Genomic DNA, 26,448 nt, shown 5'->3' on the forward strand with positions numbered 1-26,448 from the left:
CAGTAGAGGTCAGTACAGCTCCACAGGTTCGGTTCCAAGTAGCGTGCTGGTTTTTTGTAGAGTTGGGGGCTCATACTTGCCCAAGATGTGAGCTGCTAGACACTTCCTTGACACGTGATGTTCACTACCAGAGCTTCTCAAGGGTTCGGACCAGACACTTAGTTTAGGGGCTAGTGTATCAAAAAAGCTAAATCCAACAAAAGTTTATTAAGTACATACTACATGTGAAACACTACCATTTGTCCCGGAGATCATGGAGCTTCTGCCCACAAAACACATGCTATTGGGTTATAAAACAAGGCATTCATTCTGTAACAGGACCTGTGAGGGAAGGGGCCACACTCTGGAATACTGAGAAAGTTCTCCCCAAAGAGGGAACATCGATGTTGAGACAAAACACAGGAAAAATACCAAAATATGGTTATAAAAATTGAGGTTTATATTTCATAAATTCATATTTGTAATTCAGGAAAAGGTCACACAATAAATAAGCCACACATACATACAGATTTCTTTAGCAACAGAACGTCCTTTACAACTTCCAATAGAGTTTATATCCTTTATACCAACTAGTGTTAAATATACTACCCACAGAAGGTGACATCCCAGCAAGTCCAGGACCTGAATCAGTGATGCTTAAATGTTTATGTGCACACAGATCACCTGGGATTCTTGTGAAAACTCAGAGGAGTCTGAAGTGGGATCCTGAGATCTTATAATTGCAGTGATGCTGCTGCGGCTCCTAGACTAAAACTATAACTACATTGAGATGTTTATAGGATTTTAAAATAGAATCCATGGCATTACAGTAGGAGATGTCCAAGTAAGGAGCACAAATTTAAAATTGGAGGATGACAGGTACCTGGGTGGAAGGTGGCTGAGTGGGTCAAGCTTTCGACTCTTGGTTTCAGCTTAGGTCATGATCTCAGGGTTGTGACATTAAGCTCTGAGTCCGGCTCCAGCTCAGCAGAGAGCCTGCCTGAGCTCCTCTCACTTTCTCTCTGTACCTGCCCCTGTGCTCACTCTAAAAAAAAGAAAAAAAATCTGTATGATACGCATCTTTTTCCATAATAACAATGCTTTCCCTGTGATTATATAGATAATATCAAAAGATTAAAATGTGATACCAAATGGCTTTCCTATCCCTGATAGGCCCTAATTAGGTGCTTCAGATGAATGCCCTCTGGACCTTGTGATACCTGCCCTCACAGGTTGAAGGGAGATTGTGAAATGAAGCGAGGCACAGAGGCATCTCAATAATTTTAGGAACACACTACTAGGTCTGGGGAGACAGGCATACCAGCACTGGAAAAAAATTTTTTCTCAGTTCTCTAACCTGCCACAGAAGTGACATTAACATGACACAAAAATCAGCCTCTTCTCATGTTCTATCTTTAAAAAAATTTCAAACCACTAACAGAATTGCTAGAAGAGGCCTTTGTTCCCACTGCCCAGAGCTGCCCTGGACAAAAGCCAGAGTCACAGCTAGGGACACACTCTGTCCTTCTCACGGGAATGAGGACCCATCTCCACCATCTCCGGGCCTCTCCCCCTGAAGACACAAGACTGGCGAGGCTGGTCCAGCCGGTACACGGGAGGGGGCCATTGGCTAGGGTGGCCCCTCCTGCCCTAGGTTCAACTCCTGCAGCAGCGCCATTCCCCGGATGGGCGCTGGGTGGCTTTGTCATCACCCCTGCACTCCAGCACGCCCCGAGAATGCAGCGCCCACCGGGCTCCGTGGTCACAGCGTGCAGCGGCTCATGCGGGCCAGGTCCTTCATCTCCGGACAGTACAGCACTGGGGGAGAGAGGGAGGGTCAGTGTCGGCGGGGCATGGGGCAGCGCTGGCGATCCGGGGCGCTCCCATCCCAACCGCGCCCCTCGCTGCCTGCCCCGGCAAAACCAGGCACACACACCCCACGGCCTCCCCCGGCGACCCCCAAGCGCCCCCCTGCACCTCGACCCCAAAAGCATTCCGGGTCGCTTCCCACGCACCCGGTCCCCACAGCCTTCTCCTCCCCCCCACCCCGCCCCCTGCACTCCTACCCCGAAAGCTTCCTCGAGTGCTCCACGCACCCCCCCCGCCCCGGTCCCCGCAGCCTCCCCTGCCGACCTAGGGCGCCCACACACACACACCCCACGGCCTCCTCTGGCGATCCCGGGCGCTCCCCTACACCCCGACCCCAAGGCCTCCCCACGGCGATCCCAGGCATCCCCCCACACTCCGATCCCGGAAGCCTCCCCTGGCGATCCCGGGTGCCCCGGCCTCCCAAAGTCCCCCGGCGGCCCGCCTTGCCCTCCCGCCTTCAGGCCCCGCGGCCCGGGCCCCTCACCGTTGCTAGGCAGCGGCCGCCGCCAGCGGCGCGCAGGCGCCAGCACCCGCTCCCACAGCCGCCGCAACGCGCGCCAGCCCGCGGTCTTGGGTCCGGCCTCCTCCTCGCTCTCGTCTCCGTCGTGGGCGTCGCCGCCTCCCGGCACCGGGCCGCCCGCCTCATCCTGCTTGCGCTCGGCCCGCGCGCTCTCCTCCAGCCGCGACCACAAGTCTCGGTCCACGGAGACCTCCGTGACCCCGCCGCGCGGGAGCGGCGTTGGCGCGCGGCAGAAGGGGCACGTGACGACGCGGCGCAGGCGCACCACGCGCGCGGCCGCCCCGCCGCCGTCGCCGCGCGCCGCCAGCTCCCGCAAGCACGCGGTGCAGAGCGTGTGGCCGCAGCGGGCGCGCGCCGTCCCGGGTAGGCGGCGGGGCGCGCGGCCCGCGAGGTTGAAGGGCCGGTAGCAGATGCTGCAGTCCAGCTCGCCCCGCTCCGGGACGGACGGCACCCTCACCAAGAGCTGCATGGTGCCCGGCGCGCACTCGCTGGACGGGACGGGCCGCTCGCCCCGCGGCTGGGTCGGCTCTTGGGGCGGGCGCCGCTGCCTCGGGCCCCTTTTAAGAGCGAGAGCCCGCCCCTCGAGGAGTCACGCCGTCGCGCCGCTCCCCGCCGAGGCACGCGTGGGGGCGTGGAGGCCCGAGGCCTGGGATGCCCCCGACGCCAGAGCTCACGGAGCGGAGTAGGCATCCGGGGTAGTGCACGGCCCCGCGCGGCCCCTCGCGCCCTCCACGCCTTCCCTCGTCGTCCCCCAGCCGCGAGCCGGTGCTCCTGGAGCCTGTGTGCAAGTCTCCAGCCTCCTGCCGCAGCGCCCCAGCCCTGGCCGCCTGCAGCCCACCTGGCCTGTTGGTTCGGAAGCCTACGCTTCATCACAGCCCCACCCAGACACACTGCCTAAGGCGGAAGGGTCTGTCCAGGCTGCCCAAGCTTTGGTGGGCCCCTGGACATCGGCACCGCTGCAGCCCACTGCTTGCTATATTACATGCGCCCTCCCTGCGTTTTCTTGAGGCTAGCTTCCTGAATTCATTCCCAAACTTCACATCTCACCTGACCTCTGAGCCTGTGGAGGCACTTGGATGCCAGGACCATAGGTGGCCCTCCTCCCAAGAATGCTGGGAATCCTTTCCTTCCGGAGAAGCCAGGCCCGGACACCCACACACCCTGATGGTTTCAGCAAAGCAGCCCAGCTGGAGCTCTGACTCAGGGGTCTGACTTCCCCCACAGGTAAACAGGACGTAACACAGCCCACATGCCCTTGTGGTACCACACCTATCTCCAGCTGGCTCCTCATCCTCCTTTCCTGGACCTGTAGGCATGGTTCTGTGGTGGGAGGCTGTAGGGCAGACTCTATGGCAGCTGGCTGGAGTTCAAATCCTAGCCTTCCAGCACTCAGGAGTTGTGACACCCTGAGCAAGTTACCTAACTTCTCTGGGCTAGTTGGTTTCCTCGTCTATACAATGTGGATAATAACAGGATCGAATGAGCTTATATGAGACAAGGTACTCAGAATGGAGCCTGGCCTACACCAGCTAGCACCATGTGTTTGCTGTTTTTATTGTGTCCCCAGCCTATATTGTGTTCACTTCTTCGTACCTGTGTCTTTTGGTCAGTACAGGGTGGGCTTCTCTACAAGCATGGCATTGCTGGCTTTTAACAGGCAGCACAGAGCTGATTTTTTTTTTTAAAGAATTTTCTCATTTTGTTATAGGTTTTGTTTTTTTATTTATTTATGATGGTCACAGAGAGAGAGAGGCAGAGACGCAGGCAGAGGGAGAAGCAGGCTCCATGCACCGGGAGCCCGACGTGGGATTCGATCCCAGATCTCCAGGATCGCGCCCCAGGCCAAAGGCAGGCGCCAAACCGCTGCGCCACCCAGGGATCCCTGATTTTGTTTTTTAACTAGATTGTTACGACCCTAGAGGATAATCTTTTGCAAGGAGGCATACCATTGTTTGAAAGCGAATAGTTCAGAACTTCTGAGTTGCATTGTCTTCATGGTCACATGAGGGAAGCTATCTACGTATGCCAGCGATGCTGTCATAACTCAAAACTTTTTGGGAACTTTGGAATGCTGTTCAGAGGTCTCTTCACATCTTTATGTATTTATAGGTTTTAAATTTGAGACACAGAGAGAGAATGAGCAGGGTGAGAGCAGAGGAAGAGGGAAGAAGCAGACTCCCCATGGGTCAGGAAGCCTGACACAGGGCTTGATCCCACCACCCTGTGACCCTGAGACTATGAGACCATGACCTGATGCTTAACCAACTGAGCCATCCAGGTACCCTGTCCTCACATCTTCTAATATCTTTGGTTGATTATTACATCTTAAACTTTTAGGGTAGATGTGATTATATAGATGTTCCCAAAGTGTTTGACAGCCAAAGCCTCTCTGAGCTCCAGACCTTCGTTTCTTGTCGTCTTCAGGAACCCAAAGTGATGGTCTCCTTGTCCCAAGTTGGCACCTCTTCCAGCATTTCCCACCTCTTTCACTATCTACCCAGCTCCAGAAACTGAAGTCATCTTTGATCACCAACCCCCCACACTGTCACCTTCCTTACTGACTTCTCAGCAAGCCCCGTTCATCTTGCCTCCTAAATGTTTCCCTGCTCCACCTACTCTTCTTCACCTCCAGTACACCATCCCAATCTAGGCTGCCATCATCTCTTGCTTAGACCCTGGTAGGACCCTCTTCACCAGTCTGTCCATGGCCATTCTGGCCTTCTGCTGGCTTCATTCTACACTGCTCCCAATGATCTTTCCAGATCTCAAGCCCGACCAGCTTCTACCACACACCACTTCCATTCCTATTTAAAATCTTTTAATCTTGGGGAATATAAAAAATAGTGAAAGGGAATAAAGGGGAAAGGAGAAAAAATGAGTGGGAAATATCAGAAACGGAAACAGAACATGAGAGACTCCTAACTCTGGGAAACAAACTAGGGGTGGTAGAAAGGGAGGTGGGCAGTGGGTGGGGGTGACTGGGTGACGGGCACTGAGGGGGGCACTTGATGGGATGAGCACTGGGTGTTATTCTATATGTTGGCAAATTGAACACCAATAAAAAATAAATTAAAAAAATAATAAAATAAAATCTTTTAATGTAGTGATAGTTTAGTAGACCCAAATTCCTATGCCATGCAACTTTGCTGCTTCTTCCGTCAAGAATTGGGGTCTGTTTGTTGTGCTCAAAATTGCGAATCCGAGAAACCAAGGAGCCAACGCCGATGCAAGTACATGAGGATTTATTTACAAGCTCGAGCTTGGGTCCAAGTATACTCCACACAGCAGAGCAGAGACTTGGACCCCGAAGCGGGTTGCAGCATGGGCTGGTCTAGGGGATCTTCAGAAGGAGTGGAGGAATTTTTTCCATTCCAATATGGGGGAAAGGGTGGGGGAGTTTCTTAAGATCTGATATAGGATTCTCTGCCGAGGGCATTCTGAGCTTTATTGTCTTTCCGATATGGGATTCCCTGCCTAGGACAATCTGCAGTCTTTCCTGTAAAGTTCAGCTCTTATTCCCAGGGACCTAAGATGGCTGTACTTGTGCTAATGCTAAACTTGAGGTGGAATGGCCTTAATTTTTCTCAGCCTCCACGTGTTTCCCTATCCTTGAATCTGGGCTTGCCTTGTGACTTCCTGTGACTAACAGAACGTGGCAGAGGTGATGTCGTATGAGTTCTGGGGCATGGTCCTTCAGGGACCTTGCAGCTTCTGCCTTCATTCCTTTGGATCACTGCCCTGAGTCTATTATGTAAGGGAATTTACCAGCACACAGGGCTACATGGAGAACTGAGGAGTCCCAGCCTATGGCCAGATGTACAGTGAGGCCATCTGACTTTCCCACTCGACTGACCTGCCAGCTTAGTCCAGCCACATGATTTAGCCCAGGTGAAAAGAGCAGAGGAACTGGCCAAACCACAGGACAATACAGAAAAACTAAAGTTTTAAAAAGTTGTTTTGAGCCACTAAATTTCCAGGGTGGTTTGTAGGTATCACTGAATAACTAATATAGGTTTCCTGTTGCCCTTAGGATAAAGAGAATATCCCAAACTGCCCTATAAGGTCCTGTATGTTCTGAATTACCCACATCTCCCATTCTGCTTCTATGCTCTCCTTAGACCCTCTAGCTCTGGAGACTTTTGGTGAGTGTTCCCTTCTGCCACAAAACTTCCAAGTGCACTCTTCCCCTCACCGTCTTGTTTTCACCTTATTAACACCTGCTGATCCGTCACCACAGTGTGCAGCCTGGCCATGTCAGATGCCACTGTAGACTGGTAGCAAGCAGCACATGCTTGCTTCTGGACTTTGGACAATGTAAATGTGTTTGCTCGATGTTATTCGTCTCTCCCATCTGTAAACTCCACAAAGGTTGTTCTGAGTCTGATTTTGTTCACCACTGTGTCTCTGTGCCATACCACAGTAGGACTCAGTAAATAAATACTTGTTAAGTTAATGAACAAGATGGGTGATAAATACGTTAAATGAGGTGTGACTATAAAGGAAGGTTCTTACCAAGGCTCTACAAACAGCCTCTGAAGGTAATTTCTTAGAGGACTTTTTTTTTAATGAGCGAGGTTGGGAGGAGAAATATCTATTAAAAGAATATTCCTCCAAGGTAACCATTTAAAGGGAATACTATTTTGAATTTATGAATTTTTGTATGCTTGTTACAGAATAACTAATCATAGTTTAGTCACACATTTACCTCGTTTCCTCCACAGTCTTCCAAAACGAGTGGGAGATGTTAGGAGTGGATGGAAGTATCATTAGTTGATCCAGTTGGTTGCCAGCCAGCAAATGTCAGACTGCTGACTTTTCTCCTTTTGGAAATTGGTTTTAGGCTGCTCTCCCAGCTTCAGGATCAAGGAAGGGTGAGGACGGGTGGAAGGGAGATGGAAAGGTTGTATTTTAAGGAAGGCAGAGCGCATCCTCCCGTGTCTCGATCCTTAAAGCTTGTAACTTTCCACCCACTCTGTGTCCCAGGGAAATCAGAGTCCTTTAGGGAAGATTAAGGGGTGGTATCTTGATATAACCCCGCTGGAGTCTGCTTTTCTGCCACTCTCACAGCCCATCTTTCACTGGTCTCACGTTTTCCTTCCCCTCCCTCCCTCCCTCTGGATCATCTCAGCCACAGACCAGTTTTCAGCTTATGTCTCCTTCACCAAATCCCAAGGCTTCAACTTCAGAATGGCCCCTCCCACTCAGCCACACAAGACGACCATCCCAAGAGTTCCCTGGCGTCTGTGTGGGTATCTGGAAAAGGGAACTGAGAAGTATGGGCCAAAAAGTGTGACCCATATAACTAAACAAAACAAAGGCAGGTACCTGGGTGGCTCTGTGGTTGAGCATCTGCCTTTAGCTCAGGGGTGTGATCCCGGGGTCCTGGGATCAAGTCCTGCATCTGGCTCCTGGTAGGGAGCCTGCTTCTCCCTCTGCCTGTGTCTCTGCCTCCCTTTCTGTGTCTCTTATGAGTAAGTAGATAAAATCTTAAAAAAAAAAAAAAAAAAAAAGGCGGGGTGGGGGGGGTGGCTCAGCCAGTTGAGCATCTGCCTTTGGCTCAGGACATAATCCTGGGCCCAGGATCAAGTCCCACATCAGGCTCCCTGCAGGGAGCCTGCTTCTTCCTCTGTCTATGTCTCTGCCTCTCTCTGTGTCTCTCATGAATAAATAAATAAAATTAAAAAAAAAAAAAAGGCAAAGTTGTCAGAGGGAAGAGCAACCAAACAATGGAGCCAGATCTCTGGCCTCTAAGGCCTGTGGCCCTTGGGGCCTGGGTCCTCCGTGAGGGCAGTGATGGGTAACACGGTGCCTTGGTCAGTGGAGAGAAAGCAAGTACTGGAGCTTTCTAATGGCAGGAAGCTAGCCGAGGTCCAGCTATCCAAGACCGAGGTGCTAACCTCCCAACCCCACAATTTCAGACACGTTATTGAGGATCAAGCTGAGATTTTTATTTACATATTTTTATTTTTATTTTTTATTCCCTGGGAAGTCTTACAGAAGAGGGGCCAGCATTATTGCTTTAAAAGATTATTGCCAGGAGGAAAACTGCAGTCCTCCACTGCTAGGTAGGAAATCCTGCTCCAGGCTGGCATTTTTATGCCAGCCCCAGGTCTCTGCCCTGCCCTCAAAGGCTGTCACCATGTCCTGCAAAGCACAGCCCAACTCTTTCCCCAAGGCCACCCCAAGAACCACTCTACCTGCCTCAGTGCTGTGTCACTGCATTTCCCCCCATGTCCCCTCTCGGCAAGAACAAAGTATTGACTGATACTAGTGCTACTTTCAAGCTCCCCTTCACCTTCTTCTACGGGGAGGCAGGGTCCCTCAAAACTGTCATTTACTTCCTGCCAGGACCAGCCTGGCTGCCTTTGTACAGAATAACGCTAGAGCCCCGGCTCCTTGGTCCCAGATGACGTCGCAACTCACTTCTTATTAGATTATCACCCCTTGATGACATCTCTAGGGCCACTTTTGAGGTAATGTGCATGTTTCCTGTATCTGCCCTGTTTTTTGTGGTTTGTTTTCTTTTTTTACCCCCACCCCCCCCCCACCCCACCCCCCCCACCCCCCCGGGCCTCAGCGATTAGGGGAAGGGAGAAGGAAACGAGACCAAAGGGCAGAGAGGGGACAGCCCGGAAGCTCATGCCTGGGATTAGCAGGAAGGCCTGGAGGAGCGCAGCGGAGGAGGGGGTTGGGAGGCGGCGCACTACTTTTCCTCTCGAGCCCCACTGCGGGAGGATATGGCTTTGTTCATGCGCATCGCTACTGGAAGCCGGGACTCGTTAGGGGTGGAGCCTCCCTGGCCGCGGGGCAGAGGGGGGACGCGGCGGGAGGCGGGGTGGCCGCGGGAAAGCGCACTGGGCGAGTGAGGCGGCCCCGCTGCGGGTGCCTGCGCCCCCCGACGGACTATTTCTTGGTATGCGGTTTGTTCCCCAAGAGCCCATCTATCTCCATCACCGTCTGCGGCGTCAGCTGGCTCAGCACCTGGAGAAGAGAGCGGCACAGGCTGGCTCTCCTAAACAGGACGTGGGGTTCCAGGGCCCCGGAGCAGCGCAGCGGGGTCGGAGGTGGGGGTGGGGAAGTGGGGGACTGGAACAGAGTCTAGCCTTGTCGCCCCCGGGACCTCTCCTCCTTGGGACGTAGTGGTTGAAGGTCCCAAGGCCATGCCGGTTGGACAGCGAGGCCCTGACTGATGGGGAAGGGGACCGGGATGGGCTCTGCCTCTCAGTCCTTAGCTCACCTGCAGGGCCCCCAGGTGTTCTAGCAGCTGCTCTGCACTTGACACCCCCAGCAAGACCGAGCTGACACCCTCGCTGCGGAGACACCATGCTGCGGCCAGAGGAGAGAAGAAAGGGAATTGATGGGAACACCAAGCACCCACACTTTCAGAAGTGCCACTGAGGAAGTCCTCCCTAGGGTCAAATCGGACACCCAAGGGTATCCCCGCAGGAGATGAGGATCCCCGCAGGGTCCAGGGGCTGGCAGTGTCTCACCAATAGCAAGCTGCGCCACAGTGCAGCCCAGCTGGTGCGCAATGGGAAGAAGGTCTAGGACTTTGGCTTGTTGCTTCTTGCTGCCCTCACTCTGTACTTTGTCCTTGAGCCACTGGTAGCCCTGCAGGCCAAGGAGAATCAGCACTCCCCCCTGAGAGAGAGCTGCCCAGATAGCCCCTCCTGCCATCCTGAGCCCCCAAATCTCACCTTGATGGTGGCCCTGCAGGTATCTGGGACCTGCCCGTCATACTTGCTAGTGATGAGGCCGCAGGACAGAGGGGACCAGGTCACTGAGCCAACACCTAAGATGAATTGGATTGTGGAGATTGGGATCCAGGTGACCAATAGGCGAAAGGAAAGGTAGGGTATGGGGGCTACGAACCAATCTTGTGGTAGAGCTCTGGCAGCTGCATCTCCACCTTCTCTCTCTGAAACAGATGGTGCTCAGCTTGCTCACACACAGGAGGAATCAGATTGAACTGTCTGGCCATGGAGTAGGCCTCCTAGTTTGGGGGCGGGGAAGAGATGGGGGCGGGGGCTCAGAGCACTTTTCCCACTTTATTCCACACCCTTCCCTACCCCCACAGTAGAGTGGGTTTTGGAGTGAAAAGCAGAAACTGGTTGTGGGGCAGGGGGATGTGGGGCAGCACACTCACCATGATTTCCGCAGCTCCCCATCGGGATGTCCCCCAGTAGAGGGCCAGGCCCTGGTTAATGACATAGGTCATAGCTCGGACAATCTCTAGGCACATGGGAGAGAGAGAGCAAACCTGTCAGACACCCCTGGCATCCAGGGCACCAGGTCGGTAGACCTCTGCAGGCCATGCCAAGACCCCAGGCATCTTTGTGTAACCGGAGAGATGGGCATCTGCTCTTCACCTCCCTCCCTGTCCAAGACCTGGGGTCTTGAGCCTCCACCGTGGAGGCTGGGAGGCCTCCTGAGCAGGAGCTGGCTTCCTGCTGAATGTTTGAGGAACTGCCATTTTGAAGGACGGTCAGGGTTGAGGTGCTGCTTTTACCCTCCATTGGACTATTGGGGTCTGAACGGTTTGCGAAGACGATATCCACGTATCCCAGCTGGAGGCGGTCCAGGGATCCTTGCAAGCCTGGGGCAGGGGTGGGGGAGAAAGGTCAATACTTAAGATTCCCTTTGCTGAGAATTCAGACATTGCCCCCTTGCCACAGCCACATAACTCCCAGATTCCCTCTTCAAAGCCTCCAATGCAAAGGTTCAGAGGGTGTTCCCAACTCTTCTGGCTTCTGTACCTAGCCCCTAACTCTCACCCTCAATGATGTGCTTGCGGCTCAGGCCTCGCTCCGTTTCTGCCCTGCAGAAAAATGAAAAGATAGGGGACCAGGGCTGGCCTGGTGCCACGAGGAGCTGGGATTGCACGGGTCCTCACAGGCAGGACACACGCCTGGGGTGGCAGCTGTCCCCACACCTCTCCCATGTGCTTTCACACATTTTCTGTAGCTCTCCCCAAATAGAGTGTGGCAGCCACTTACTGTCCTCCCCAAAAAATCTTGGTGGTGATGACATAGCTTGACCTCCTGGAAAAAGAGACAAAAGGAAAAGCAAGAAAAGGAATTCGGGATGACTATTTCCCCAGTGACCCCTCCAACCACAGTCTCACCTCCATCCTTTGCTCTTGAGGATGTTGCCTAGCGTTCTTTCAGCCCTGGAAATAAGACAAGGAAGCACTGACCCTCCAAGGTATATCAGTTACTTCCCCTCCTCCCCACCTCTTCAACCCATTTCCTCTCTCTTAAAGCAGACCATCCACCAGGAACCCATTGGGCTGTCAGACCCATCCTGGACAAAATAAGGGGTTCCCAGAACTCGGGGTGAAGTCCTATAAACTTTTCATTCATTTGGTAAATTGTACCTCAACTACACACCAAGCTCTCTTCCGGGTGTCAAAGGGTTAGAATATGAGGGCATAGGGACAGATGAATGTAGGGGGGAGGACACTGCATTGTCTAGTCTGGTTCCAACCATCCACCTTGCCCTTCCCCTTCTCTTGAGTCTCTGCAAAATCCCACACATCCTCCAAAGCTTAGCTTGGATTCTTCCTCTTTTTATTGAAAATGTTCTCTGATTGTCACAGTCTGTGCTCAGCCCTTCTCATCACCTTGCATAGCTGCTATGGGCTCAAATTTTTTGGCACTTAGGAGCTAACATGTGACAGGTCTCAGGTTGTTATGGTGGATAGTCACTGAAGGTTTCCTATTACTTAACCTATCTCCCTGTGTTTTCAGTTTGTTTAACCACTTCAACTATGAGCTTGGGGTGTGTGTGTGTGGGCGGCGTGTTGTCATCCCACAAGCAGTGCCTGCTCTGTGCTCCGCTCTGTGTAGGTACTTAGGTGACATGGGGAAGAGCAAGACAAGTTCTGTGGAAGGAGGACCCTCCCAGTTGAGCAGCAAACATGGCTACATTAGCCAATCAACATTAGCCATCATTGGCAGATGGTGTGTCAGAGGGCAGTGTAAAATGCTTTAGGAGCTGAGGTGGGTGATGACCAATTTGGGGAGCTGGGCAAAGGCTTCTTGGAGGAGCTGACATTGGGCCAAGTGTTGAAGATGAGCAGAAGAGTTTGCCAGATGGAGAAGCAGCAGGGAAAGGTCATCCTAGGTTTTGGCTGGGTTTGGGAGTACCCAGTGTGAAGCCGTAGGTATGCAAAGTTTGAAAATTCAGCTTTGGAATCTTTACATTGTGGCACATCACTGATGCCCAGGATATATTTGTTGGCTTTATTTTATTTTGACTGCACAGAATGCTCTTTGTCCTCTAAACTGAAGAGGGACCAATGTTGGGTTTACAATTCCTAGAGTGCCTTGGGGGCCTATCAGCTGAAGGGTCAGAACTTGGTGTTCCCAGAGTTCCCAGGGTTCTCTAGAGGGAAAATAAGAAGCTTTCCAAATGTGACTTGGCTCTTTCACCCTGGTCCTTACTTCCCCGCTGCATACACTTCAGCCGTGTCAAACAGGTTTACACCATGCTCATAGGCCACCGTCAGCACGTCCTCTGCTGTCTAGGGAGGTGACAGAAATAGATGAAGATCAGCCACTGACCCTCAGGGATCTCCCTCTGCACTCCAGCCCCACTGCACTTTGGCCTTGACCTCTACATTATCCCTTTCCCCCACCCACCAGCCTCAGGCCCCCCATTCTCTGTGCCTTGTGCAAACGTGTCTCCAAATCCACTTCCCTCTTCTCTGGTTCCCTCATACCCCCTCACCCTGCTTCTAGGTCCCATCACTTATACCTCATCTGAGATTTGAGAACCAAATGTGACCCAGGTGCCTGCAAGGGAGAAAGAAACCAGGCATGTGACCATGGGGGGGGGGGGACACAAGCCACACAAGCCCCCAATTCCTCTGCTTTCTAACTTACCTAGGCCAAGACAGGATACTCGAAGACCAGACTTTCCTAGGTTCCTGCAGGATACAGAAGCAGCAGGAAACGGTGGAGCCTCCATTAAGGACAGAGATTATCAGCCCCCAGCTCCACTCCTTCCAGAATCAGAAGCCCTCTGGTATCTCAGTCCAAAGGAACTAGACCCCGTGGGCCTCCCAAGTTGGTCATTGCTATGCCCATAGTGCAAATGAATGAGTAAATGACTCTGGAGCCCATGTCCAGCGCTTCTGTTCCCTCCTATCACATTGATGGTGTGCTACCTGGCTCAGGTTTCTTTTGGTGGGGTCTCGTCTGTGTTTGAGTCACCTCTGGGGTGTGTGGAGTTTGGGGTTGGGAAAGGCCAGTTCTCCCTCTTCCTCTGTCTACTCCCTCCACTCCTGCGGGCTTGTGGAGTCTGTCTCTGACCCAGAGAGCCTCCTCCCTCTTCCCCAGGCTTCCTCACCGAGGGAGTTGGCTCAGTTTCTCAATCAGAGCCAACACATGAAGGAGATCTAATTTCTCAAGGGGCAGAGTCAGGTCAGATCAGTGACCTCTGCTCACTCCCAAGCAGGAGCCCCTCCCTCCCTCCCTTATGCAAGTCCGAGAGCCCAGTGGTTCTAAGAAAGTCGATTACAGTTCAGTCCACCTTCTCCGCCAGGCCTCTGTCCCTCAGCATGGGGTTGAGAGATGGAGTCTAATGTTCCAAGAGCCCCCTTCCCCTCCCGACCAAGAAAGGTCCCAGGAGACCTGGCCCTTGGGGCAGGTGAGGGCAGTATCTGGGTCAGGTATCCCAAGCAGGCCAGAGTGAGAAGCTGTTTCCTCCCTGCCTCTTCCCAGGACACCGACCCAAGGACACTCCATCCCAGAAGGGGCCCAGCCTGGAGATCTGTGCATCCCTGGCCCTCCTGGGGATAAGGAGGTAAGCTCAGGAGCATCCCCCGGCTCTCTGACAGAACCAGTCAACCTTGGTAAAGTTGATTTTCTCCTAGTCAGGGGTATCCACCGAGACAAAGAGAGGGAATAAGTAAGGGAGTCCCCCGGTGATGGGAAGAAGAGATAGAATGAGCTGGGACGCAGATGGAGGGGGTCCTGGCGGCATCCCAGGAAGCCTCAGGGGTCAGGAAAGGGGAGCAGCTGGGGTGGGTTGCTCGGCCACCCCCATACCTGTATTTCATGCCAGTGCCTCGGCCGGTGCTCTCTCGGAGGGCCCCAGCGGGCGCTGGGGGTCGGGGGACCAGTGCGGCCCGGGCCTTGGGGCCCGACCCTCCTCCCCCCGGAGGATTCCCATGCCCCCCGCCGACCGGCCCGCCATTACCGCCCCCGGGGCCCGGCCGGGGTCCACACAGACGGTCCTCACTGCTCCGGCTGCGAAGGTTCTGCTCGGTACACGCGATAGACACCTGCATGTCAGCTGGCCAGGGCGAGGGAGGGGGCTCTAAGGGGGCGGGAGGAGCTGGGAACGAGGAAACCCCGGTGCGGACGGCGGGGGGTGTAGTGGCGCAAGCCCCGGGAGAGCGGGAGGGCTGAGCGGGATGCGGCGGGAGCCGCGGGGCAGGATCGGGCCCGCGGGGGCGGGCTGCTGGAGGTCGCGGGGTTGCGGCGGGAGGGGAGGAACGCGGGGGGCGGCACGAGTGCAGATATTCGGATACGGGGTCCCTGGCGCGGGGAGGAGGACGGGAAAATAAGTGAAGGTGAAGGTCGAGGGCGGTCCTCGGAGGATAGGGACCCGGGGACGAGGGGCGGTGGTGGAAGAGAGGTGCCACTTCTGTCCAGACCGCAGCGGGACCGCTAGGCTCCCAGCAGCGGCGGCAGCCGGCCCAGATCATCAACATGTAGGCACCGCCCCCTCATCTGCTAAACCCACCTCTCAGCCAAGCCTCCCGCTTATCTGCATAAGCCCCGCCTTCGAAGGCTCTGCAGCTTGAATATTCTGTGCGCTAGGAGAAGCCTAGAGGGCAGAATCCCACCCCCCTGGGACCCGCAGCAGGTCGGCCTTCCTCCAGCACGGTGGTTTTCAGTCCCGGGCGATTTTGTCCCCTAGGGGTCATGTGGCAGGGTCTGGCGACATTTTTGATTGTCAGGACTGGGACTGGGGGGCAAGGATGTGCTATCAGCAGCCAGGACAAAACGCAGGACAGCCCCTCTCCCCCAAAATGTCAATGCAGAGGGTCCCTACTTACTGTTTGATTTACAATTTTGTTGTTGTTGTTTTGGATGGTGCAAAAGCAATAGGCATTCAGTAGAAACCTTTGCATTTTGATCTTTCCTGGCCTAGCAATATACTGTATACCTCCTGACGCTGGGCAGTGGCAGGGAGTCTCAGCCCCCAGTCAGCCACGGGATGCTGAGTGTAAACCACTGATACAGTTACAGCCATACTGTGTGTGGTTTTTTGTTTTTTACTTTCAGTACAGTATTAAGTCACATGATCTATTTAACACTTTATTATAAAAATAGGCTTTGTGTTAGATGATTCTGGCCAATTGTAGATTAATATAACTAGTATTCTGAGCACATTTAAGGCTAAGCTATGGTGCTCATATACTAGCACACATACTAAAAGGCTAAGCTATGATGTTTGGTATGGCAGGTGCATTAAATGCATTTTCGACTTATATTTTCAATTAATGATGGGTTTATCTGGACGTACCCCACTGTGAGTTGAGTAAGATCTGTCACTGTTGAGAAACCCATGGACAAAGCCTCTTTACAGGCTCAGGGGATGTGGCCACCCTTGTTCATGCCTTCGTGAGTGGGACAGGACCCCGACCGACCACTCAAAGTGACACACTTAGGCTGCAGAGGGTGACAAAGTTTATTCTGTACTTTTGCAGCACCAGGTAGGGGATAAAACTGGAGAGGGCCTGGTGTGGAGGTGTAGGGACTCCTGTACACTTCCTTCCTCTGATGGGGAGGGCACCTGAGTGGGCTGTAGGCCATTGCCCCAGGAGGGCTGCTGGGGAGCTGGAGGGGGTGGAGGGGCATGCAGTGGGGGCCCTCACATGAAACAGGTTAGGAATGGCCCCAGGTAGACAGGGATTCTCCTGAGGGGTGAGGTAGGATGCTTCCTTCAGCCAGCCCGGGCAGAGAAGAAAGGCAGAGAGCGGACATAGGAGTCCAGCCGGGAGCGGAAGAGCTCACTTTGCACAGTTTGGCCCAGCGGGCACAGAGGATTCTTCACCACCAGCTCCACATACAGCTACGGAGAAGAAGGGTGTTAGAACCAGGCTTTGGACACTTGTTTTCAACCCCAAACCTAGCGTAACCTCAGGGGTGTGCAAATACACAAGGATCACGGGCTGGGAGGCAAGCTCTCCCTAAGGAGAAAGTGGTGGTGTTTCAAGACCTCAAGAGTCCCGAGGAGAACTCTTGGCTTCAACAGAGCTACGATAAGATTAAGGCTGGGAAGCTCAAGGAGTCTTGAGGCTCTAAGTGGCCACAGCTGTTAGGGGAAGGAAGGGTCCCAGGGGCTGGCACTGACCGCGCTGTAGATATGATGCAGCACATCTCGGATGGGTCCGACACCCAAGTCAGTATTCATGACCACCTTGATCCCAGTGGGCGTCTCGTAGTAATGGAGTTTGTAACGGCTAGTTTGGAAGGCCAGGAAGCCGTCCTTCCTGCAGAGATGAGGACATTAAGGAACAGGAGCATAATCTCTTCCAAAGAGATACTTCTGATCCTGTCTAGGACAACTCCCTAAACATATCATTCCTAGGAGCTTGATTTAGTAAAGACACCTCCCATCTTCACCCCTCAATTTGTCCCCTGCACCCAACCTCTCTATCGTCAGATCTTCCCCATCACAGCTCCAGGGCTCTCGCTCCAGACTCAGCCTCTCTTTTCTTGTCTCCTTTCCCTCTCTTGGGTGCCAATGTCTCTTCCACTCCAGTCTCCCCCAACCCCCAAATTCCCAAGGCTAGCCCTCCTTCCCTCAACATCCCCTCTGACTCCGCGTACATGTCTAGCGGGGACATCTTGCTGACAAAGGAGCGGATAGAGAAGAGCATCCCGTACATCAGCTTGTACTCCTAGAGGGAAAGGGGCAGAGTTAGCTCGGGTTGTCGAAGGGGACGGGATGGAGCTGGAAACCAGACGGGGTTTGGAGAGGAAGGGCTGGGCTGGGGCTATATGCATTTGGAGATGCGAGGTCACCCGGATTGCGCGGGGCCCTCCCGTCACCTCCTCTTTGGGGATCCCCGCTTGCTTCTTGCGGTGCCACTCGCTGTAATGAAGACACACTCCATTCCGGTCAAACAGGTACAGGTTGTGAACGGTCATCTGCAGGGCAGAGGGTGTAAGCCTCGATGCGAGACCCCCACACTCCGGGGGCTCCAGAGCCGGATCCCTGACTCCCCCAAGCAGGCGGGAACCCTTCCCCCGGATTCACCGGAACTGCTCGTGAGGCCCGTCACCAGATACTTCCGGTTTCCGCAGAGCCCCGCCCCGTCGGCTCCTCAAACTGCCGCGGTGGGGCAATAGTTCCGCCCGTGCCTCCCTCAGCCAATCCGTGGCGCCGCGCATGCGCGTCTAGGACTCCCGGGCTGCAGAAGCTGTCTGGGCGCCGACCAGGGAGAGCGCTGGGCTGGTGACGTCATCGAGGCGGGCGAGGCGGGGCTGCGGACGGTGGGCGGGAGGCTGCCAACGGTTTTGAGTGTAGGGAAGGCGGTGAGGGTGGGTGTGGAGGGGTCCTTGGTCCGGGCTCAGGGGAGGCGGAAGATCCCTGGTCCACACCTTGGCAGACTGGGGGGCGCTGAGGTCCGGCGGTGTGGCGTGGAGTGGCCGGGCGTAGTCGGGGTAGAGGATCTCAGCCTGGGCTAGGGGGCGGCGAACTTTTTCAGAGAGGTCTGAGGAGGCGACCGGGTGTTCACAGTTTCTCTTGGGATAGCACGGAGGGAGGGGTTCTGGGGAGCCCCCAATGGCTTTCTTGCCAGGAGCGGTCAGAGGGGACATACAGAGGGGTTGACCGTGGCTGGAACAGGTGCATGGCGAGGCGAGGGGCATGAGGAGGTGGGGAGCGTGAGGGTCCTGCCTCTCCGAGACCGGGACCAGGTGAGGGTCCAGTAAGACTGCTGGAGGGCAATCAGGCCCCTGTTGGATTTAGGTCCGTTTCACTTTGCACGTTCTGGGTGTGAGAATTTAAGAACCTGCAGCGCTCCAAGGAACTGCAGTAGTGCTGTCACCCCTCGGTCTTCTCTCCCCAAGCCCCTACTTGCTTCACCCTCCTTTTCCACCGGTCCCAGGCCCTGTGGAAGGAAATGCTTTTGCCCTCTCCCATGGCCTCTGGAACTGCTGGAAACCTTTCCTCTAACCAGAAAGCTTCCCTACCGTTACTCACCAAGGATTCTTGGCTTGGAGCCTTTCTCCTTTCTCCCAAATCTTTCCCCGTGCACTTCCCCGCCTGGGGTCTCCTGAAGCAGGACCAGGTGTTCCTAGCTCTGCTGTCTGCAGTTGTCTCCTGCTTGTACTCATGGCAACGTCAGCTACCAGACCCGGTTCACCTCTCCGGGCTGAGGATCTTCTGAGTGATCCATCCGACGTCCCTGGGCTGAACCAAGTATCCTCTGAGGTGACCTCCCAGCTCTATGCCTCCTTGCACCTCAGTCGTCAGGCGGAGGCGACAGCCCGAGCCCAGCTGTATCTCCCCACCGCCTCCCCACCTCCTCATGAAATGTTAGATGGCTTGGCCCAAGAGCTGAGTCACAGCTTGTCGGTTGGATTGGAGAACAATTTGAAGAAACAGGTGAGAGAGGTGTGTCTTGGGGACTTCTAGGATCTTGGAATTGGAGGTGATAAAAAATTTGCTGAGATTTGAACTCCTATTGTTGGATTTCAATTCCTTTTAACTACGGAGTGTTCTTTGTGCTTGTTCCTGGGAACAAAATGTTTATGAGGGAGGAAGTGTCCTGGGATGCCATAATCTGGAAAATGGTGAAATTTGTAGGGTTTTTTGGTCAGAGACACCTGCACCGTGGGACAGATTGCTGTGCTTTGATTGGGACTTGGGCACCAAGTGAGGATAAGGTTTCTTCAGCTCAAGGGGGGGAACTAGGTCCTTAGGGGTAGCAAAATATGCTAAAATCCTTCCAGCTCAAAGCTAGTTTGATTATGTGATTTTCAGTTTGGTATTGTCAATCATTAAAATACGGTCTAATTGATGTCACGTGTTAGAGATTGGTTATTAGCGTTGGGTAGAAAAAGTGTCGTAAGCAATTTGAAGACTGCATAGGTCTTCCAGAGTTTGAAACACCGATAGCCATGGACTGTACAGTTTTCAGACAGGATACTTACTCTCTAGTCTGCAAGAATCTTCATCAGGCTTGTCTTATTGTACCCTGTTAATTTACTTACACTATTTGTGTGGCTTCTTTTTTTTTTTTTAAGATTTTATTTATTTATTCATGAGAGACACACACAGAGAGAGAGGCAGAGGCAGAGGGAGAAGCAGTCTCCCTCAGGAAGCCCAATGCAGGACTCGATCCCAGGTCTCCAGGATCACGCCCTGGGCTGAAGGCTCAACCATTGAGCCACCCAGGCATCCCTTGTCTGGCTTCTGTAGACGTTTGAGTTTCAACCCTTGCTGAGCCAGTTCTGGCTTTCTGGGCTTTCCCAGGTGCTGGAGTAAAAACTCTTGTATTTTAGAGGGTACCAGATGTCATGTACGCTGGCAGTTGGTAGAACATAGATCATTCAGGTTGCATCCGATTTTCATGTTGCTTTTTCCTAGGATGGTTCCAGGCATATCTTTGAGATGGAAAGTGTTCGAGGTCAACTCCAGAGCATGCTCCAAACCTCACGTGTTACAGCCTATCGTGAGTTAACGCATTCTCTGTAAAGAAGAACCCAGATTTAAGGGGTGGGAGAAGGTGGAGAAAGAAAGACATTGGAGACAAGAGAGTTTAGGAGGAAAGGCTCCAGGAAGAGGGACTGGAGGAGCGGGTGAAGGAGAAAGGAAGGCCCTCTCCTCCCTTCACCTTCAAGTGGTCCCTCTTCTTATCCTTACCTGACCCTGGCTGTGGGGTCCCTGTGGCTGCATGCAGGGGATCCCATCACTCCAGGTCCTGGCTCAGAAAGGCGAGAAGAGGACTCCTTTGACAGTGACAGCACAGCCACCTTGCTTAAGTGAGTTCCCTTTAGGGTTCTGCTAACTTGCTTGCTTGCTTTCTTGGAAAGCCAATTGTTCTCTTCCTTAGTTCTCTCTTTACTGCTCTTCTACCTCTTAGGGACCTAAGGTGCTTGTGCTTTAGTTTTCATTTTCATCCTTTCTTTTCCATCTTCTGCCTCCTTTACTCCTTCAGGAACATGGGCATCTGATGCCTACTACCTGGCTTCCTCCCAACCTCTAGTCCATCTTTCCCCAGAAGAGTTAGCTTGTTTCTGCTAAGACTTTCACTGCGGGGATTGTGGTATACAGGAAGGAGCACTCTAGAGTGAATCACAGAACCTGAGTGCTGTCTAGCTCTAAGACTGGGCAAGTCTCTTGCTCTGAGTTTCCATTTCCTCATTGGTAAAATGTCACAGTTGGACTAGGGGCTCTCGAAAGCTTTCCCCACCCTGATATTCTCTGCCTGATTTGCTCAGCACTCGGCCCCTGCAAGACTTATCTCCATCTAGCTCAGCTCAAGCCCTGGAGGAGTTGTTTCCCCGCTACACCAGTCTTCGGCCAGGGCCCCCACTCAATCCTCCGGATCTCCAGGGCCTGAGAGATGCACTGGATTCCGAGCATACCCGTCGCAAGGTGAGTTACCAAAGCTTCCTTTTGAAAGTAGCAAAGATTAGAAATAGGCTGGGTGCTGGAAAGGGCTGAAGGTTGAGGGCCTGCAAGCTGAGACTTTGCTCAGATGGCTCTTCAGGGTGGTCGACTTTGAAATCCCATCGAAGAGGCACACCTCTCCTCCAGGTGTTCATTCTGGGCACTCTGGTGTTTCCTTCATATAGGTAATCACCGTCTGGTATATCTTGTCTGTTTCTCTAAAATTTAAGCTCCATGAGGGTCAGACCTTATCTTGTTCAGCACTGTCTTCCTAAGGTCTAGAATGTGCCTAACACAAAGAAACGTTCCAGAAGCATGTGTTGTGTCTTGAATGAACAACAAGCTGTGCTGGCTTGTGTGAAGGCTTTATAGCTACTGGTGACATTATCTCTGCAAACCTCAGCTTATCTGAAGGGGGCAGAGAGGCAGACTGGGCAGGGGAAAGATTACAATCATTGGCTGTGTTGTCACTTTGGGAACCATCTCTTTATCTATTTTAAACTGCTTGGACCTAAATGAAAGGCTTTCTCCTTTCTCCTTGCCGTGTTTCACTATGTGAGCTTCTTAGGCATGAGTCCCTTTCCATTCTTTGCAGTGTGGGCTGTTGAGCTCCTGCCAAAAGGTTCGTGGACGGACACCTGGGTGGCTCAGTGTTTGAGCATCTGCCTTTGGCTCAGGTCGTGATCCTGGGGTCCTGGGATCAAATCTCATATCTGGCTCCTCACAGGGAGCCTGCTTTTCCCTCTGCCTATGTCTTTGCTTCTCTCTCTGTCTCTCTCATGAATAAATAAATAAAATCTTTTAAAAAGAAGAAAAAAGTTCATGGAAATTTTTCTCAGGATATCCAGAGGAGGAAAGAGCCTGAAAGCCAAGCCCCTGTCTCCTGAGCTGTAGAGGAAGGTGTCAGAGGTCTCAGGCCTCTAATTTCCCGCTCCAAAATTCTTGATTATTCTTCTCCAAACCTGTTCTGTTCTTGGGAACTAGGCTTCCTGTCTCCCGCCCATGTTTGCCTAAAGGAGCTGGAAGGTTTGATGCCTTGGTCAGATTAGGGATGGTAACACCCAGACTTCCCATCCTTCTTCCCAGCATTGTGAGCACCATATTCAGAGCCTACAGACCCGAGTGCTAGAGCTTCAACAACAGTTAGCTGTGGCTGTGACTGCTGACCGCAAGAAAGATATCATGATCGAACAATTGGACAAGGTGCCAGGGTCTCTCCTTGGGGCGGGGCGCCAAAGAATAGTAAATAGGGGGTGGCCAACCACCATTTCTTTGTTCACGCTAGGAGTTAGGGTACAGGGTGGGTTTATTGACTACTGGGAGAAAGTGGCTGTTGACCCCGCCCCTAGGGGCAGAAAGAGGGCAAAACAATTATTTTGAAATTCCCTATGACTTTCCTCTCCTGAGACCCTGGCCCGTGTCGTGGAAGGCTGGAACCGTCACGAAGCTGAGCGGGCAGAGGTGCTTCGGGGGCTCCAGGAGGAACGCCAGGCAGCTGAAATCACCAGAAGCAAGCAGCAGGAGGTGGGCAACCTGGATCAGATGGCATAGAACCTAGTCACAGATCGGTAGAGGGAAAGGAGTCCAAATAGCTCCGAAATAGATTGAGCTCAGCCTTGCAGTTGCTGGCCTGGTCATTCTCCCGTTTTCCCCTCACTGTTTTTGCTGCCAGACTTGCATCATTGATGTCTTTCCAGATTTCCCCACACCACTTAGTCTTCTCTTTGGCCCCTAAGTCATTGAGTTAGGTCTCACTTTTAAAATATATATATAAAAAAAATAAATAAATAAAAAATAAAATAAATAAAATAAAAAAATATATATATATATCGCTAATGCTTATTGAAGTATAACCTGCAGGGATTTTCCTCTCTTCCTGTGTCCTGTGCCCCCCTGTCTCTGAAAGACAGTAACCCACCTTGAGCAAAGCCTTTCCGAGGCTGTGGAGGCCCTGAATCGTGAGCAGGAAAGTGCCAGACTGCAACAGCGGGAAAAAGAGACGCTGGTGAGGATGCCAGGCTGGGTTCATTCCAGTAAAGGCCACTAACTAATTCTACAGGACTGTGGCCCATTGGTGGGTTGTGGGAACCGCGCCAGGGGAGTGTTTCCCAAAGTGTATCCCTTAGAACACTTGTTCTGCTAGATCCTCTGCAAACAAGGCTCTGAGAGACTCTGTAAATCATTTCCTAATTAGAATCATCTGGGGGATCATTTTAAGATGAAGGTTTGGGGGACTAATCACCAGGGGTTTTGATTCAGTAGATCTATTGTGGGGCTGGGGAGGTTAAATATTTTCAGCAGCCTCCTGGGTGATTGTGTGCAGCCAGGTTTGGGAACTCTGGACCAGGGCAGAGCCCAAAAAGTTATGGGATGAGACTCAGGCTTCTTATTGCTGAAATGATAAGGTGATTACCCATACGATTAGTAGCCGGGTTTGGAACTCAGTTGTATGCATGATGCATGCTTGCTCCACGCGTGCCGGCACTTGTCATCATAGCAGGCTTTATCCAACAGCACTGATGATGGTTGCCGGTTGTCTAGTACATGATCGGAGGCTGGGTTTTCTAGTCTTTGTGCAACTTCTTTTGATGATGATTGTGACCGCTATTTTGTATTGAGCACTTACTATGTGCCAGACACTGTGCTAATTGCTTTCTGTACACTCTTTATTTTAATCCTCAAAAAGTAGGCCCTAGATATTATGCCAATTTCTCAGGTAAAGATGTGTGCCTAAGAACATAGTGACAGCTGGGATTCAAACCGATTCAAACAATTTGAACACAGAGGCACCTAATTCTGGAACAGAAGTTCCTGTTTCCTATGTTACAATCCTGGGGGCTTGTCAACTGCTGTGTTCTCAGAGGACCTGACTCTCAGCCGGTACACTGTATGCGGGTGAGGGGGCCGATTGCTGGTCGTTTGAGGGCTTGCTGAGAATCTTGGTTTTCCCTGTAGGAGGAGGAGAGGCAAGCTCTGAGCCTGAGCTTGGAGCTGGAGCAGCAGCGGTGCCGGTCTCTGCAGGAGGAACGGGACGAGGCTCGGGCTGGGCAGCTCAGTGAGCATCGACAGTTGGAGACCCTGAAGCTGGCTCTCGAGGAGGAGCGGCAGGCCTGGGTTCAGCAAGAGCGCCAGATGGAGGGGCGCTATGGGGCCCTGCAGGAGGAGGTGCAGGCTCAGTTAGAAAAGGAGAAGGTATGAGAGTGGCCATTGGGGAATGGGGAACAAATGAAGGGCAAAATAATGGAATGAAATGGGATGTCCAAATATGGCGGGTAGGGGGCTGGTCTGGAGAGTGGAGAACGATTTGTGGGGGACGAGGTAGAGAGTGCTGGGCCAGCAGGGAGGGCTATACACAGAAGGCGGAAGAGTGAGATTAACCAGAGATGAGCTAATAGTCAAACTTGAAGAAGGAGAGAAGCAGTGCGGGTTTTAGGGCATGGGAGGATGACTTGGGGAATGGAGGTAACAGGAGACAGGAAACAAGGCCTGTACTTATGCTTGATTTCCCTTGTCAGGAGAACACCCAGAGGGAGGCCCAGGCAGCGCGGGAGGCCCAGAAGCAGCTAGTGCTGGTGCAGTCAGAGGTGCGACGGCTAGAGGGGGAACTGGATACAGCTCAGAGAGAGAGAGACGCCCTGCAGCTGGAAATGAGCTTGGTGCAGGTCAGGTGGTGACAGGTACCTGAGGTTGCCTTCCTGGTGAGGACAAGTAGGCCTGAGGCACCCTTTGGGAGTCATGGCAGTCACTCCCAGTTTTAGCTAGAATTTTGACTCCTAAAGGCTTCTGCTTTTATAGGAGCCCCCCTCCCTTACCCATGGGGTGGGGGGTACAATTCCCAAAACCATTTGCAGTACTAAACCCTATATATACCACATGTTTTCTGTATGTGTATGCCTATGGTAAAGGTTAATTTATAAGTTATTCACAGTAAGAGGTTAACGATAACTCATTGTGAACTTGAATCCTTATAGCAACAGATTGTAATAAGTTATGTGAATGAGGTCTTGCTCAACACATCTTAATGTCCTGCGCTCACTCATCTTCTAGTGAGGATGTGAGCTGGGGAAGTGCCCGAAGGGTGGGATGCAGGAAGTGAGGGGCACAGGTGTGTGACAGCCTTAGGGTGCTACTGACCTTCCGACAATATGTCAGAAGGGGGATTGCCTGCTTCCAGACCACGGTTGATCGTGGATAACTGAAACTGCCAAGAGCAAAACTGTGGAGAGAGGAATACAGTGTGTATAAAACAGGGTGCTAAGGGCACAGTGAGGGGCACCAGGGTGGCTCAGTGGTTGAGCATCTGCCTTTGGCTCAGGTCATGATCCCGGGGTCCTGGGATCAAGTCCCACATTGAGTTCCTCAGAGGGAGCCTGCTTCTCCCTCTGCCTATGTCTCTGCCTCTCTCTCTGAGTGTCTCTCATAAATGAATAAATAAAATTTAAAATAATAATAAAAAAAAGAATGTATGTGCTAGGCAACTCCCCATATAGCTACCGGGCTCCTCATCAGCCAGGACTATTCCCAGCTCCCAAAACAGCACTTACTCAGTGGGGCCATTGAGTAGACTCAGTGAACACACGCACACAGCAAGCACCAGTCCAGAGGGCTCATGCACTGCTATGGAACTGTACTAAACATCTTTACCCTTGGTTCGTGAGAAATTAGTTTCTGTGCATTCAGTCCGCCAATTCAGTGTGCTAGGTGAAAAGTAAAAGGAGTGTGTTTTTCCAAACACTGACCTCACTAACCCAGAACCTGGGTGCATTTCCTTCCATTGATCATTAATTAATAAGGAAAGTCACTCAGGTTGACTTGTTCTGAGAACCTCATCAGTGTGCCCCCCCCCCCCTTTTTAAAAGAGCCACCCAGATGTCCCTAGCACACACATTCTTGAAGTAGTATGATAGGTGATAAGTTGATGGACAGGAGAACTACTCTTGACTCGATGTCATCTTCCTAGTGAGGTCTCCCCCCAATCACACTGAATGAAATCTGTAACCTCTGACAATCCCTGTTCCCCTTCCCTGTTTGATTCTCCTAACATACATACATTCTCATAACATCCCACGTCGGGCTCCCGGTGCATGGAGCCTGCTTCTCCCTCTGCCTGTATCTCTGCCTCTCTCTCTGTGTGTGTGACTATCATAAATAAATAAAAAATAAAAAAAAAAAGAAAACAAAATTAAAAAAAAAATCTGGTGTATTTTTTGAAGGCAAAGATTTTTGTCTCTTCATTATTGAATCCCACAATAGTCCCTGGCTTTAGTGTTATTCGTGTCATCAATTTCTTATTGCTCTTTCCATTATCTGAAGGGAGGTGTTGACTTTTCCAACTATTACTATAGAACTGTCCATGTCTCCCTTCAAGTCTGGCTGTTTTTTCTTCATATGTTTGGGGGTTTTGTTAGATACATAGAAGTTTATATTGTTATATCTTC

General features: G+C 52.4%; 4 protein-coding genes across 23 annotated transcripts in view; 1 reads left to right on the forward strand and 3 right to left on the reverse strand.

Annotated features, from left to right (window-relative positions):
- Nucleotides 1-416: 416 nt before the first annotated feature.
- On the reverse strand, nt 417-2,928 carry RNF227 (ring finger protein 227). Its single transcript, XM_038536790.1, has 2 exons — nt 2,333-2,928; nt 417-1,797 (listed from the first exon to the last, which is right to left on the reverse strand). Exons 1-2 carry the CDS (start codon nt 2,835-2,837, stop codon nt 1,742-1,744), a joined length of 561 nt encoding a protein of 186 aa, XP_038392718.1. The 5' UTR covers nt 2,838-2,928; the 3' UTR covers nt 417-1,741.
- Nucleotides 2,929-3,144: 216 nt separating this feature from the next.
- The window catches only part of CNTROB (centrobin, centriole duplication and spindle assembly protein), a 39,893-nt gene continuing 16,589 nt past the window's right edge, over nt 3,145-26,448 (forward strand). For 5 of the 19 annotated variants that reach the window (XR_005359471.1, XR_005359472.1, XM_038536776.1 and 2 more), the window contains exons 1-11: nt 10,151-10,218; nt 13,259-13,396; nt 14,095-14,176; nt 19,985-20,069; nt 20,298-20,379; nt 20,839-20,995; nt 22,097-22,213; nt 22,418-22,534; nt 22,917-23,015; nt 23,966-24,202; nt 24,526-24,672. Coding sequence is in view for 17 of the 19 variants with exons in the window: in XM_038536776.1 (XP_038392704.1) it covers nt 10,166-10,218; nt 13,259-13,396; nt 14,095-14,176; nt 19,985-20,069; nt 20,298-20,379; nt 20,839-20,995; nt 22,097-22,213; nt 22,418-22,534; nt 22,917-23,015; nt 23,966-24,202; nt 24,526-24,672 (1,314 nt within the window). In the remaining 2 variants the exon portion in view is untranslated. The other 14 variants (XM_038536786.1, XM_038536773.1, XM_038536778.1 and 11 more) reach the window with 13 other exon arrangements.
- On the reverse strand, nt 8,931-15,099 carry KCNAB3 (potassium voltage-gated channel subfamily A regulatory beta subunit 3). Of its 2 annotated transcripts, XM_038536788.1 has the most exons (14): nt 14,422-15,099; nt 13,255-13,298; nt 13,127-13,164; nt 12,814-12,893; nt 11,493-11,537; nt 11,365-11,409; nt 11,143-11,186; nt 10,878-10,964; nt 10,515-10,600; nt 10,241-10,361; nt 10,066-10,160; nt 9,859-9,979; nt 9,606-9,694; nt 8,931-9,349 (listed from the first exon to the last, which is right to left on the reverse strand). In XM_038536788.1, exons 1-14 carry the CDS (start codon nt 15,087-15,089, stop codon nt 9,272-9,274), a joined length of 1,641 nt encoding a protein of 546 aa, XP_038392716.1. In that variant the 5' UTR covers nt 15,090-15,099; the 3' UTR covers nt 8,931-9,271. The 2 variants fall into 2 exon arrangements, with proteins under 2 accessions (XP_038392716.1, XP_038392717.1); XM_038536789.1 differs by lacking the exon at nt 13,255-13,298 and having other exon boundaries at nt 13,127-13,131; nt 14,573-15,098.
- TRAPPC1 (trafficking protein particle complex 1) lies at nt 16,055-17,762 on the reverse strand. The gene is made up of 5 exons (XM_038536791.1): nt 17,648-17,762; nt 17,440-17,538; nt 17,218-17,288; nt 16,739-16,877; nt 16,055-16,456 (listed from the first exon to the last, which is right to left on the reverse strand). Exons 2-5 carry the CDS (start codon nt 17,536-17,538, stop codon nt 16,328-16,330), a joined length of 438 nt encoding a protein of 145 aa, XP_038392719.1. The 5' UTR covers nt 17,648-17,762; the 3' UTR covers nt 16,055-16,327.

This window comes from Canis lupus, chromosome 5 (genome assembly GCF_011100685.1).
Source record: "Canis lupus familiaris isolate Mischka breed German Shepherd chromosome 5, alternate assembly UU_Cfam_GSD_1.0, whole genome shotgun sequence".
NCBI classification, from domain to species: domain Eukaryota; kingdom Metazoa; phylum Chordata; class Mammalia; order Carnivora; family Canidae; genus Canis; species Canis lupus.